Source organism: the organism of the source record quoted next, unplaced genomic scaffold (genome assembly GCF_019419815.1).
Source record: "Pyrus x bretschneideri cultivar Hongxiangsu unplaced genomic scaffold, Pyrus_bretschneideri_v1 Contig25, whole genome shotgun sequence".
NCBI classification, from domain to species: Eukaryota; Viridiplantae; Streptophyta; class Magnoliopsida; order Rosales; family Rosaceae; genus Pyrus; species Pyrus x bretschneideri.
In genome coordinates this window covers 2273146-2287635 of record NW_025999557.1, presented here as the reverse complement: position 1 = coordinate 2287635, position 14490 = coordinate 2273146, and the positions used below count along the sequence as shown (strand labels likewise).

The 14490-nt window shown below is 38.0% G+C and overlaps 3 protein-coding genes across 3 annotated transcripts; 2 read left to right on the top strand and 1 right to left on the bottom strand.

Annotated features, from left to right (window-relative positions):
- Positions 1-54: 54 nt before the first annotated feature.
- LOC103934886 (alpha-1,3/1,6-mannosyltransferase ALG2) lies at positions 55-4029 on the bottom strand. The gene is made up of 8 exons (XM_048586816.1): positions 3873-4029; positions 3627-3743; positions 2643-2836; positions 2454-2559; positions 2171-2321; positions 1874-2013; positions 805-971; positions 55-727 (listed from the first exon to the last, which is right to left on the bottom strand). The coding sequence occupies exons 1-8, from the start codon at positions 3934-3936 to the stop codon at positions 434-436; spliced, it is 1233 nt and encodes a 410-aa protein (XP_048442773.1). The 5' UTR covers positions 3937-4029; the 3' UTR covers positions 55-433.
- Positions 4030-4060: 31 nt separating this feature from the next.
- Positions 4061-4611, top strand: LOC125478555. Its single transcript, XM_048586817.1, has 2 exons — positions 4061-4268; positions 4409-4611. The coding sequence occupies exons 1-2, from the start codon at positions 4196-4198 to the stop codon at positions 4522-4524; spliced, it is 189 nt and encodes a 62-aa protein (XP_048442774.1). The 5' UTR covers positions 4061-4195; the 3' UTR covers positions 4525-4611.
- A 5200-nt stretch (positions 4612-9811) lies between these two features.
- LOC125478490 (protein DOG1-like 4) lies at positions 9812-11439 on the top strand. Its single transcript, XM_048586670.1, has 2 exons — positions 9812-10256; positions 10714-11439. Exons 1-2 carry the CDS (start codon positions 9846-9848, stop codon positions 10984-10986), a joined length of 684 nt encoding a protein of 227 aa, XP_048442627.1. The 5' UTR covers positions 9812-9845; the 3' UTR covers positions 10987-11439.
- Positions 11440-14490: the final 3051 nt, after the last annotated feature.

Below are 14490 nucleotides of genomic sequence, written 5' to 3'. Positions count from 1 at the left end.
AAAAACGATGTGGGTAATGAAGGATTAGGCAAGCATAACGAAAGAAAAGAGTGATTAGCAAAGTGCCCCAAAATCTCCCTTATGATTTTTGGCCAACTTCAAGGCCGACATAAAGATCGATGCCCGCCAGACATTATTAACAATGATGCGAAGTAGTATTACAGAAAGTAGCATAAAAAGTACCGTAATCCCTTGGAGAAGCCTCAATTGACCGATCTCGGAAGCTATACTGCCACTGACTGTATTGTCATTTAAGAATATCCCTACCGCAGAGAGTAAGACAACATATATAGAGGAACTAGGCATACAAAATCTATAGTTTCTCTTATGTAACTTTCTTAAAGCTCAAAAACGAAGAATAATTAAAGCTCGATGAGTCATTAACGCAACTTAGTCATGCAGTCTTCCGTATCGTACTATGTTAATTCCCTCTTCAGTCTCTTTTCGTCCGAGCAACATCAGCAATGTATTGATTCAAGTGCTGACCAAATATTTTCGTAGAGAATGACTCTGTGACATGCCGTCGTGCTTCTATACCCATTCTCTGAGCCATCTGCGGGTCTTTTATGAGTTTAGCCATAGCCAAGGAGAACTCTCTTGGGTTACAGTCACACAGAAATCCCGTTTCACCATTCTTAACTGTCTCTACAGGGCCCCCACTGTTGCATGCAATAACAGGTTTATGAGCGGCCATTGCCTCCAGAGGTACAATGCCAAAGTGTTCATCCTGCATTTTTGAATATCTCATATTAATTTCATTTTCCCCACTATCCAATCAACGGAACAAAATTATGTACTTTTTACCTTTGGCGTATAAAGGACGCATAGGCATTGGGAGAGAAGTGCATTTCTTTCTGCTGTCGAGCAAGAGGTGATGAAGTTAACTTGACTGGACACTCCTTCCCTTTCTGCTAGGCTTCTGAGCTCCTCTAAGTACTCAACATTTTCTCTCAGACGATTATCGAAGCCACCTAAAACATCAGACATGTATTACATTTATCATTCCCATATGTGCAGAAGTTATGCAGCACTACCAATCAATTAAGGTATGATACATGAGTATATCAATGTCAAATTAAAGTCAACCAGTAAAGCATTGAAGCAGAATTGATTCCTCTTGGAATACGGCCCGGGCAAGGGTTGACCAGGGTAAACTGAACCTAAGGACCCAGCATAACTTATTCTGCTAGCTCATATAGAAATCCAATATGCATATGGTTGTTTACCTAGCATCCACAATAGGTAAAAGGCAACCCCATACAAACCTCGAGTGACGAACACATACGAGTCCCCAATATGACCTAACTTTTAATTCAAGACAATATTTAATATTTAAAATGTTTAGACTAACACGGTCAGAAACTATTGTTTAAGTTAAAATAGAATCACTAAAACTATGACACTTGTTTCTTACAGCATCTGCATTGTTTGGAACCCTGAGGAATAACTTTTGAGAGGGCAAACGAGTATGTAATCCTCACCTCACCAAATACCAAGTCACTGGCCAGTGTTATTTAAATTTTGACATCTTTATATACTTTTCATATATATCATGCAAAATGACACCCAAATATTTCGCAAATAACAAAGGAAAATTTGAACACCCAATACAGGGTTCTGAATTGGCTGTACGTCAGACAAGCTTACAAAACTGCTCATAAAAGGCATATGATACTGTAAAGCTCTCAACATGTAAATGAACTAAGGGAAAGCTTAACCACACAACCAGGTGATTACTGCATGCTTCTACGTGGTTATTGAGAGCCAAACAAAAATGGAAACAGTCTTTCAACAGCAACATAAGGTAATGAAGGAACACGCATATCCTATAGAATCATTAAGATTAATAGGGAGATAACAAGTCGGAACATGCCTGCAATTGTCAAGGAAGCTTCAGCCAGATCAGGACCTTGAAGGACATCCCCTTCAAGGGTACGAAGCAAAGCAAAAGCTGAAATTGCCAAGTCTATATTCTTTTTCCTCTCGAAACGATTGATAGACAGAAAATTTAGCCTGGAACGAAAAAAACCAAAGCAGGAAAAACAACAGTAAACTACCAGATGAAATTCAGAGAAGAAAATCTTCAAAGTTATGGTTAGATATAGACTCATACAGGCACCCTAAAAGTAAAACCAAAGGGCACCAGCAAATATACAAACATGTTCGTTACTTGTAAGAATTGGCGGGTTCATTAAACTGATTCACATTAACAGCCGGATAAAGAACAGCTGGCTGAATCCCTCGAGCGGCAAGATGCTTAAATGTCTTTGCAAACATAGATGCTGTAAATTTGCTGTTAACAAGAATCTTATGTGCCATTCCTGCAGCATTATTTATCGAAAAGAATAAGGAAATCTAGTAAAAAAATAGTAGTATATCCACAACAAAATAACACTGAAAAATACACAAGAAGAAATAGAGGAATGTCATAAAGCCGAGATATGGAATCAGACCAGTTGTCATTTCTTCTATGAAGTCTATGGGTTTTCTATATATCCTCCTCAAAAGAGTCGTGTGTTGAGCCAGCAATAAATCCGGAAAATGACAGTAAAACAAAACCTGGACAGAAAGACGTAAAGTATTAAACAACCATACTACTGGATGCTACCAGATAACAATTCACACGAATTAGGTGCAAATACCTTTGTTGCCTTCTTAAGCTTCAGTAGTGGGATGACAACAGAAACCTGATCTGCTAGTATTACATCAAATGATGGCCACATGACCAGCATGCAGAGAGCAACAAAAAGGCACCGTATATATGCACACAAAGCATGGAGTCGATAGAATATATGTCGGGGTAGGAAAGATCCATATACAGTAACAGGAAAGATACCTGTAAAACCAAATGACAGTAAAACATCAAACTATGCAGCGATCTTGAATGACATATGATCAACATCAAACTGAGAAAAATAAAAACAAAAGGAAGGAAAACATGTTATGTTGTTCCAACTTCTATACATTCCCAAAGGGCCTACAGGAAGTGAAACGTGTAAAGTTGTAAACCATCTTCTAACCCCAAGGCCTAACATCCATCTACCTACGTAGTCACCTATTTGAGGAAGTCCCCATTTACCATATTAGAACAGGAACATCCAACCTAAAATCAATTGGCGATAGGTGGAGAGGCCCGAGATGATAAAACACTTGTGCAAGGCTTTAGTTCACCAACGTCGGATTCACACCCTCAAGAGGCAGGTCTGTATTTTTATCCATGTTTCTCATAGAGTAGACACACCAAGACTAGCTGGTGTACCGTTATTTCTTCCTAAAAACAATGCATACTATGTTCTTCTCTTATATGTAAATTGGGCCATCATCTAAATCTTCCACTAACACTCACAAACAGAAATTACAATCTCCTTTCTACAACTTCCTTTATTTATTTATTTAAGGTTTGTCTTCGCTATTTCCGACTACTGGATAGTCCGGATTTTTATCCATTATATTGGCAAGTAAAAAAAATAAAATTTCCTCAATTCAACCATGACCTTTCATTTCTCGTACTACTGACTAGTCCGTACTATTGAAGAAAAATTGATTTATTTATGATATGGTATTCCAAATATGGTACTTATCAATTTGATCAAAGCATAAATTGAAGTAGAGAAAGCCACACACACCAGAAACGGTCTCCTCAAAGCATCGATTTTTATCGTGGTGGGAAGTGAAGACGTGAACTTTGTGGCCATGTGATGCAAGTTCGACAGCCGCGTCGACGATCAGTCTTTCAGCTCCACCTACCCATCACATTCACCACAACAAAAACTCAATCCCCAAAAACTCCTTCACAGTTTTCAAAAACAACCCAAAAACCCCTTCACAATTTTCAAAAACAACAGAAAGAAAAGAGAAGAAGAGGAAGTTACCGATGCCCAGATCGGGATGAATGATTGCAACGTTCAACTTGGAGCCTCCTTTCTTCTCCGCCATTTCTTTCAGCTCGTTCTTTCTCCCCAATTATCTGCAGAGTCTAATTCAGAGTCTCAAGGAGAAGCTTTTCTGCTGATATTGGGCCGAAACGGGCCGGGTCTGCCCGAAAATGTGTAATTATGAAGTGGGCTTTTATAAAAGCACCTGGGTTGGTTTGATAGAATCCGACCCGGTTACAGTTTCGAACCACAGCAGTCGTCTTTCTTTGTTTCTCTAACACAGAAAGGAAGAGAGAGCGTTTGTAAGACGAAGGAGAGAAATGGGTGGAGAAGAAATAGCGGGCCCACCAGCCCCGAAGGTCCTCCGTCTCCTCTATTTCGTCGGCGCCGGCTGTAAGTCACAATCTTTCAGATTTCAAAGTTAAAAAATCTTTGGTTTCTGGAGAGAGAAAGTGTTCTTCTTCCTGTTTTAGAGAGAGAAAGTGTTCTTATTTGAATTTTGGCCCATTTTCGTTTGATTTTTTTATGTGTAGTTATTTGCACGGTTGGAATCAACAAGTGGCGCGAGATGCAGCGCAAGTCCATGGCTTTACAGCAACACCAGCAGCAGCAGCAGCTCCCCGAAAATGCCTCAAATGCCCTTGAGTGATCTCAGGTTTTTGGTTTTGTGAAATTCTTGATGAATGTGTGTAAAACAATAACAATTTGAGTAATCTGATTTGAAATTTTGCATTAATATGGAATCTTGCTGTTTTTTGAGCTGGATTTTTTCGAATTTCGCCGCGGATTGTGGCAAATTAGTCTGAGATTTTAGGTTTATATGTGCCCTCCAGATGAACTCTGGTTAGAATGATCGAGCTTTAGTAGCTTGTTTGTTGAATTTTATGGCCGAATAGTGGACGAATTTGTATCTTTCGATGTATAAAATACTTAATATGAATAATTATCGGCATAATGTAAGAGCCCTAGTGACCAAAATCAACTTGAGATTGGAGATTTGGGATGAATTTTTTATTTTATATTCTTTTCGGCTTTCTTTTGTGTAAAGTTTTGTGGAGTCCATAGTTTGATTCATGCAGTAGTATGCATTGCACCCTTCCTCTGTTGAACTTGTTCCTTGACTTTATATGGAAGGTAGAGTTTTGGCCTTGAAAGTCAAGCCAAAGCTAATTCGTCATTTGTTGTTCGGTGAATAAAGCTAGAGAAGAGTTCAGGCAATCCCGTAGAAACAACACAGTAATGCATGCTTCTAGTTATTCACTTTGGACGGTCATACATTGTACTCTTGAAGATGTCGATTATATGTTTGTGGACTTTGTATTTGTGAAGTTGTTTTGATGCTAGACCTTAAACCATCTCCACGTATGTGAGCAACAAGCATGCTTTAAAGCTATTAGTAAACTAAACCTAGTGATAGTCCTGAAATAGGCGATTTGTTAGTAATTCGTAGTGGCTAGGAACTTGGTAGTTTCATACGGTTCTGTCATGGATTTTTGCAGCACGCTTTTGAACTTGCCCTTTTGATTATTGTGAGATACTTATGTGCTAATCTCTGTAGTTTAACTTCTAACTATACATAATGTACTACGAGGCCCTCACTCTACTAAGTTCTGCAACCTTCACATAACGTAGGTTATATGTTATGTCGGTTCTCTTCAAATGTTTCACTGTGTTTCTCCATAAATATGTCAAAATTAGTTGTGTCATAAGAACGGAGTTTGTAAAAAATAGAGGGTCTGCAGCTGCTTTGAGATATATATAGTTTTGCCAATAGTGATTGTTCGAGTCTGACATTCTTCTGGCTACATAGTTTTATCTGTTGCAGTTAGATTTTTGTTTTTCTGTTTAGAAACGTTCTTTTGTCAAACAATCAAGAAGATTATTGATCTGGCTAACCACACTGGATTCAGAATGTGTGGTCATGATTGAAAATCTCCAACCATATCTATACATTTATAGACTAAATTAGACGCGTCATCATTCATCGATGTCGCGTGAGTTGCATGTCAATTTTACTCTTGTGGTGAAAAAACTGTTAATAGTACCCTTATTGGTTATGTTTCTTATCAATCTCGGTACAATTCCTAACCAAATTACCTCCAATTTGGATCAATGTGTGCATCTAGCAAGGGTAACTGTAGAAGTCCGTTCAAGCCTAGCCTAGGTTGAGGATGTGACTAGCTTGAACGACTCAAAATGACCTTTTTACCCCTGCACTTGAATGGAATTTGGATAATGAGTTGGAGTTGGATTCAAAATGAAGAAGAAAGATCTGTACCTACATGAATATTAGATGGCAAAAAATTTTGAGAGTCCATTAAAATCTGGGGTAGCATCTTTCGCTCTCCCAAACCTTCTATGCGCGGAAGAAGATGAAGATGGTGATGTTCTCACTTTTGCTAGTAATGACATATGGGGGTTTTACTAGAGTTTAATGTTGGTACGCCACATGTTATTATATAATTAAAGTGACTTTTTTTTAGTGTTCTCCAATTATATAATGACATATGGTGTTTTGGTCTATGTTTCAGACACTGAAAAATGTCTAGTAGTTAAGGTCTTAAATTTTCTCTCATGAATGACGGTTAGTACTACAGCAAAGGCGAAGTCTTAAGTTTGATTCTTGCCAAACGCAAATTTCACTTGTAAGTGAGAAGTTTTAGGTTCGATTCTTGCCAAAGACAAATATGATTCACATTATTACTAGCTCATTATAAGACTAAGCCCACTCCTCACCTTTAGTGTAGATAATATTGTTTGTACATTACAGTCTAGTGGTATTCCTCTTCACTTATAAATGAGAAATCTTAGGTTCAATACTTGTCAAATGTGAATTTGAATCACATTATTGTTAGCCCATTGTGAGGCTTAACCCACCACCTTCCCGTTAGTATAGATAATATCGTTTGTGCCAAAAAAAAAATTCATGTATCAACGTAATATCCCCACTCTTTTTCTACATAATTTTATTGAACATTTGTGTTTTTTTTTTTAAATTTGAGTAAGACGCATAAAACTAATATCAACCTAAGCATATTTAAATTTATTTTATTTACATGTCATTAATTTTGTTTGAAATGAAAATATTTTTGAATTATAAAATATTTATGGGAACTTTCATGAAAAGGGTGTGGGCTAAGTTTATTTTAATAAAAAAATATGTTATAACTTTATTCAATGAAAAAGACTTAAGTTTTAATGAAAAACTCTTAAATTTTAATAAAATGAACAAAAGAACTTAAATTTTAAGGAAAAAGACATAATTTTAATATTAAAAAAAATTAAAAAAAACTGACGCACGGACCCATGCGTTTTTACACAAAGTGTTTATGAAACTTGCTACACTGTTTATGAAACGTAACAGTAGATAAAGATTAATTATATATGTAGTTATATAATAATATATATGTATAAAACAATAGAAAATTCCTAATTCTACTTTTGTGTATATAATCTACAAGGGACGAATTTGACTAAATTCGTGCACAAACAGTAGTCTAATACAGATGCGAAGAAAATATTGGAAAATATATAATTGTTCGAGAGAAAGACGAGAGGCGTTGTTGTCAGGGAGAGTACTTGATGGAGGAGAAGGAGATGAAGAATAATGAGGCGATGATGAAGTATATATTGCAAGAGCTTTAATTAGGTTTTTTTTTTTTTTCCCCTTTTCTTTTCTTTTCATTTTCTTGTCCTTATCATTAAATAAAGTTATATGACGGCTTTCGGTTAAAACTCAAAGTTTTGAAATCCTTTTTATTAGTTTTCCTACTATTTTTTGGCGCATTAGGGTTTATACCCCTTTGTTGGCTCGTTCACATCATAAAATTACCATTGAAATATAAAAGTTGTGGACAAAAGGATTACTTTGGAGTCTTTGGACTAAGATTAGTGCTCTTCGCCATGAGATATATGTATGGATGTGAATTTTAAATTGAAACCAAATTGAAAGGTACTCATGTCAATTTAAAACGTATTCATAATAACTTGAAACATACCGATGCTAAATTGAAACGTCTCCATTCCAACTTGAAGCGTATAATAACAATTTGAAACATACCAATTCCAACTTGAAATGTACCCACATATCGGTTTGAAACGTATACAACGCTAACGTACCCAATACAAACCATCTTTGAAAAGGAAATGTATCACTAAATTCTATTTTCCAAATTACCATGGTACGTGAAAAAAGACGGAAAGATAGGTAAAAAGTGTGCTAAAACAAAATGCTTACCTTTGATACAAATACTTAGATCAAAAGGTGTGCATAAAATGAAGTATGAAGGAAATGAATATAATCGATAAGGGAGAGCAGAAGAGGGTTGAAGGACCGATCGAGGAAAGCAATGGCATGAAAAATTGCTAATGGTTGTAGAAGAAGATAGCACGTTATTTACTTGTATGGTATGGAATGAGGAAGAACATGTACATTAGAAGCATAATTAGGTCAAGTTTGATGTGTTTTAAGATTTTTACACTTATGTACTACATTTAAGAGATTTGGGATATTAATATGATAATTATTAATCAATTATAGGTACATTATAAGGGCAAATCATGCAATATTGCATTAAAATATGCTTGTAACATCCCATATCGTCCAGGGGAGTAGATCTTGTAAGCCTTATATGTATATTCACATCTCTACCTAGCACGAGGCCTTTTGGGAGCTTACTGGCTTCGGGTTCCATCGGAACTTCGAAGTTAAGCGAGTTCGTGCAAGAGCAATCCCATGATGAGTGACCCACTGAGAAGTTCTCGTGTGAGTTCCCAAAAACAAAACCGTGAGGGCGTGGTCGGGGCCTAAAGCGGACAATATCGTGCTACGATGGAGTCGAGCCAGGGATGTGATGGGGGCCCGGGTCGGGATGTGACAATTTGGTATCAGAACCATTTCCTGGTCGGAAGTGTGCCGACGAGGACGTCAGGTCCCTAAGGGGGTGGATTGTAACATCCCACATCGCCCATGGGAGTGGATCCTGTAAGCCTTATATGTATATTCTCATCTTTACCTAACACGAGGCCTTTTGGGAGCTTACTGGCTTTGGGTTCCATCAGAACTTCGAAGTTAAGCGAGTTCGCGCGAGAGCAATCCTAGGATGAGTGACCCACTTAGAAGTTCTCGTGTGAGTTCCCAAAAACAAAACCGTGAGGGTGTGGCCGAGGCCCAAAGCGGACAATATCGTGCTATGGTGGAGTCGAGCCTAGGATATGGTGGGGGCCCAGACCGGGATGTGACAATGTTACTTATAAAATATGTGGGACCTTAACTGTAGGAAAAATATTTAATCAAATTCTTAAAAGAAGCTAATGTTTAATTTAGAAAATTTAAAAACAACCTCATTAAAAAATTATTTTTGTAGTACTTTAAAATCTTATTTTGCATTTCTTAAAAAAATTATTATTTTTTTTTTTTAAATATAAACATTTGTACTGCACAATGCGAGATTTAGAATACTAATAATAACACCCTAAAAACAAATTTGTTTTATTATATAATAGTGTTTAACATTCAAGTAAAATTTAAAAGTTAAAGTTCTTAAAACATTTTTTTTTTGTTTGATTTTTTAAGATTAAACTGTTTTTGATTAATCACTTCAATGTTACGTTTATAGTCTTTTTTACTTATTATTTATTGATATTCATAAATTTACCATTAGTAAGTCGCAAAGTTTGTTTGATTAAGCCCTTGTTTTCTAACATTAATAAATTATCTTACTCTGAAGAACCATATTAAAGAGAGGCATTTTATAAATTCTCCGCGTGGCCCAACTTGCTTCCACGTAGCCATGTACGTGCCCTACTGTCACTCCAACACCATTTCTTCTTTCGCATAAAACCCACCACCCATTCCCATTAGGTGCCCTTAGACTCTGTTCAATTTGGCATCAGAACAAACCAAAGATAAAACCCTCCAAACTTTCATCAACGGTCGTAGACAAGTAAACTAAACCCCCCACCACCACAATGAGCAGCTTCACCAGCTTCTACGAGACGTGGTTTGAGCAGCTTCACCACCTCGTCCACCAGCTCTCCACTTGTCCCAGACCCCCCACAACTCCTGACCACCACCGCCAACTCCTCCACGTCGTCCAGAAAGTCATGGCCCACTACGCCGAGTACTACCGTGTCAAGTCCCTTGCCGTGGAGCGCGACGCCCTCTCCGTCTTTGTTGCCCCCTGGGCCACCACCCTCGAGCGCTCCCTCCACTGGATCGGCGGCTGGCGCCCCACCACTGCCTTCCACCTTGTCTACTCCGAGTCCTCCATCCACTTTGAGGCTCACATCGTTGACATCCTCCGGGGCCACCGCACCGGTGACCTTGGGGACCTCACCCCCTCCCAGTTTCGCCGCGTCAGTGACCTCCAGTGCGAAACTGTAAGTATATAAACCACATCAATAACAAAAACTTTCTAAAATAATTGAACTAAAAAAAATAAATTCTACAGTGTCATCATATCGCAACAATATTTTTGTAACAGTTGGATTATTGACATTTCAATTTTACAACAAGTTTTTTAATTATATCAGAAAATGTGGATTGGTTAATATAAATTTGGAACTCGCCCTTAATTCTTGTAATTTACAAATGCATCTATTAGCACCCCAAAAAAAAAAAAAATTTTGCACTGTTCATTCCCTTACAAACGATTAGATGAGATTGCATTTGCATGTTGACGTTTTTGGATCGCTAAATAGCATCTTTTGGTGGAGTGAACAAAACACTCGGCGTTCTACATGTGATTTTATAACTTTACATATTCTTACAAGAAAAAAATTGGAATCAGTGGTCTAATTAAATGATGCTAGCTAGTTACTTCATTTTTTGGAGCAGGTGAAAGAGGAGAATGCGATATCCGATGAGTTATCGGAGTGGCAAGACGGGGCGTGTGAGCTGATGGGCGCATGCACTAATCTGGAGACGAACATGGGATTGTTGGTGAGTGTGTTGAAGAAGGCTGACGAACTGCGGCTGAAGACTCTGAGAAAAGTGGTGGAACTGCTGACTCCACAGCAGGCTGTGGAGTTCTTGATTGCAGCTGCCGAGTTGCAGTTTGGTGTCCGCGGCTGGGGGTTGAATCAGGACCGTCGGCGTGGGAATGTCTGAATTTCGGTTATGTTAATCAGACGGTGTTTTTTGATCGTTGGCGGAAGTTAATCGGGTACACACTGTCGTTAATTTGTTTGCAGTCTGAAGTACTACCAACATAGTAAGTAGGTTGTTTAACGTTGATCTTTTCGTGTTTTGAATCTTCCCATCAGCACCGTTGATCAAATAAAGAATTAATCGCATTATCTTTCACCGTTGGAGTAGTATAGGCTTTGAATTGAACGTTTCGTAGAAGGAAACAAAGTATTTTCTTCTTGTTGTGAAAAAAAGGAAAGAAATGTCACATAGTACTACGGTGTGATAGGATTCTTCTTCACTTTCGGTTTGAATCTCGTGAATAGCGAATTCGATATCAAATTAGGTTACCCATTGTGTGATTTAGCCGAATTTTTCTTCCATTTAATGTAAAAATATCAATGTGCTAAAAAATAATAATAATAATAAAAAAAAAAAAAAGGAAAGAAAGGAGACAAAAGGCTTTCGTCAAAGGTCCAAATTGATGGTACGTAGTTGGAAGATATTTTGACGTGGCATCGTGTGAGGCCCCATTGGCATGCAAGCTGCCACCTGTGCTTCTGCATGGACGTTACTTGTCATGCTAAGGACTTGCCAAGTAAGACATCAATTGAGATCAACCAGTCGATAACAACTGCTTATGCATGCATTTTTGTTGTTGCTGTTGGATTATTCATCCAGTTATGAATGTATATGTGGGCAACCCTCCTGATCTACGAAACAAATTAGAGAATTTAAGAGAGTTTGCCAGTGCTAATCCTTAACGCGGCTCATGATCATGTGCTTGTGAGACAGTGAGCCAACTATTTATTTGGTCGAAACATTATGTTAATTAGGAAACTAAATTTGCAAATTAAATTATGTGTCAACAAATTTTCAAAGAATTTCTAAACGTCTGGGGCAAAATTTCAAAATTTTAAATGCTGGAGGAGACAAAACCTGTCATCTACAAAGCATAATTTAATAAATAAACAATGCTAAAATTAAAAGTAAAATGAAATTAATTGGAAAGATTTAGATTGAGAGATGAATACTTTCTAATAGTCTAAACCTAGAATTGTACAGAAGATGTAAACATTTGTGCAGACAAGACTTTGTTTAAATGTTGAATTTATGGGGTTATTTTTTCTTATGTTATTAGAATTAGCTCATAGGTTATATGAATAATAGCTATTGTAGCATCTGTGTGTCTTAAGTTAGAGATGTGTTGTGCATGTGATAGTTGACGCATGTTGTAGGCGTGAGTGGGCTGCAATGGTTATCTTGCTCATTTCTATTTGATGAGTAATCGAATCCAAGAGGAGCAACGTACTCCATCTTCTCTCTCTTCATTGATTAGCTAAAATTGTGATACCCCGTCCTTGATTTTTCTTATTTTATATTATGGAACGTATGAAATTACCAAATTACCTTTAAGGCATGAACGTTGACTTTCGTTGACCATCTCGACGTAATGCTTGTTACTAATTTTCTTAGTTTATTCTTATCATACACATTGCCATGAATGCGTGGGTGTGAACAAATTTGAATTTGGAGCTATAACGAAGTTTTTACGTTTTGAAACGTCGAACGTTTTTCGAATATTTCACGTTTCATCTTTAGTGGCCTTAATTGGTGAGCCATTAGGACCCATTCTTTGTCCCTTGTCCGTTGGCCATATCCCTTCCCATGTGACCCCCTATCCCTTTCCCATTTATGTGAACCCTTTCTCCCTCTAAAGTCACACATCTCTTTACACTTTCTCCCTATCTACCTCTCGAGTCTCTCTCAAACCAACCTTCCTCAAGGGTTTTCACTAAAAAAAAATGCTTCACCTTGGTCCTTGTGAACTCAGAAACGAAGAAAACCCTCCAAAACCTTCATATTTCACTGCACAGTGCATTCACTATTCACCGAAGCTCTCCAACAAGTTTCCACCTTCTCTGACGAAGGTAAGCCTCGAACCTTGCCCAAAAGTTGTAGATCGTGCCTTGATGTATGTTTGAGAGTAATTTTGAGAAGTTTTGTTGATGTTTGGACGTAGGAAACTCACGGGGAAAGCTTCCCAAGTTTTCAAGCTAGGACCGTCGCTTTGCAGCCATTTTTCGACCAACTCCGGCCACCACTCAGTCCCAACTTGGCATGAATCTCTTCTCTAGTGTCAAGCTTCATTTTGGCTTTTGAAACATCGAAAATGGTTAAGAAACAAGCTCGAACAGAGCTCGGGAAGTTGAGCCTAGAAACCGCCCAATATCAGGCCTCGCGAGGAAGGCGAGCAACCTTTACTCGCGGGCGCGTGAGGTTGCGTGTGGTGCAGCGATGGCCAATGCATAGAGCACATGTGCTTCCCCGGAGGTACTGTGGTCCGCCGCCATCCATGGCGACAACCACAGCACCGTCGGCGACTTATCTCGGCCCGTGGCCTTCCGAGCCGCTGCCTTGACGGTGCTTGGGGGAACCCGAGGTCCCCCATTAGGTTTTTCGACGTCTTGAATCTGATTACAACGTCGATTTTCTCAAATTTAATCGTTTTAGTAGAGTTTTATTAATTGGTGCCTTTATGCGTTTAGGCGCGTTTGTTAGTGGCGTTTCCATCCTCCCTAGTTCGAACGGCTCTTCGATGATGGGAGTATCTGTGAGTGGACCCCTTCTAAAATGCATGATTTTATTATAGAAATGCATACATGAAAAGCATGATTTTATGACTACATTTTATGAAACATTTATTGAGTTATCGCATTTACGTTTTATGATATATCATCATTTATTGAATTTACGTTACTGAGATACTTATGAATATGATTTATGATATGATGTTTGAGCTATTAAGCTCCAATGAGATATATTTTGGAAAGATTATGTTCATGGTTTTCTATGCTTACTTAGTGGATATTCATACATGTGCCTTCGGGCAGGCGATGTAGTGCCTTCGGGTGGGCAATGTAGTGTCTTCGGGCAATTGTGATATCACTACTAAGCACACTGTATACGATATATGTTTTATGAAGGTTTTATGGCATGCTAGGGTTTTCGGAAAACCTATTACTTATTATGCTATATGAGTTTTCTAAAACTGGGGGTTAGTACGTTGAAGAATAACTGTTTTAGTATTACTTATATATAAACTTGGTCTACTCATGTTTTGTTTTGCGCCCCCTTCAGGACCTAGGAATGAGGCATACGATCCAAGCTACAAGGCATTCCCATATCAGTCAATTAGTGTCCTCCTCTTTACGTATGACATCTTTTGTAATCACACTTTCTAGTATTCCTTCCACTTGTATTTCGAATTAGTAGTATGCTCTGAACATGTCATGCATTATCACTTTTAAATTGTTGGTAGTTGAATATTATATTTTATTAAGGTTTGTACTTGAATACTATATTGCGTTGTTATGCGCAAAAATTATATGCATGTTTTACATGTTCTTGGCATATGCATTCATGAAATGGCTTGCATCACTCTCGGATGTTGGCCAGCACATAGGCATCCCGTTGTCCTTGGAA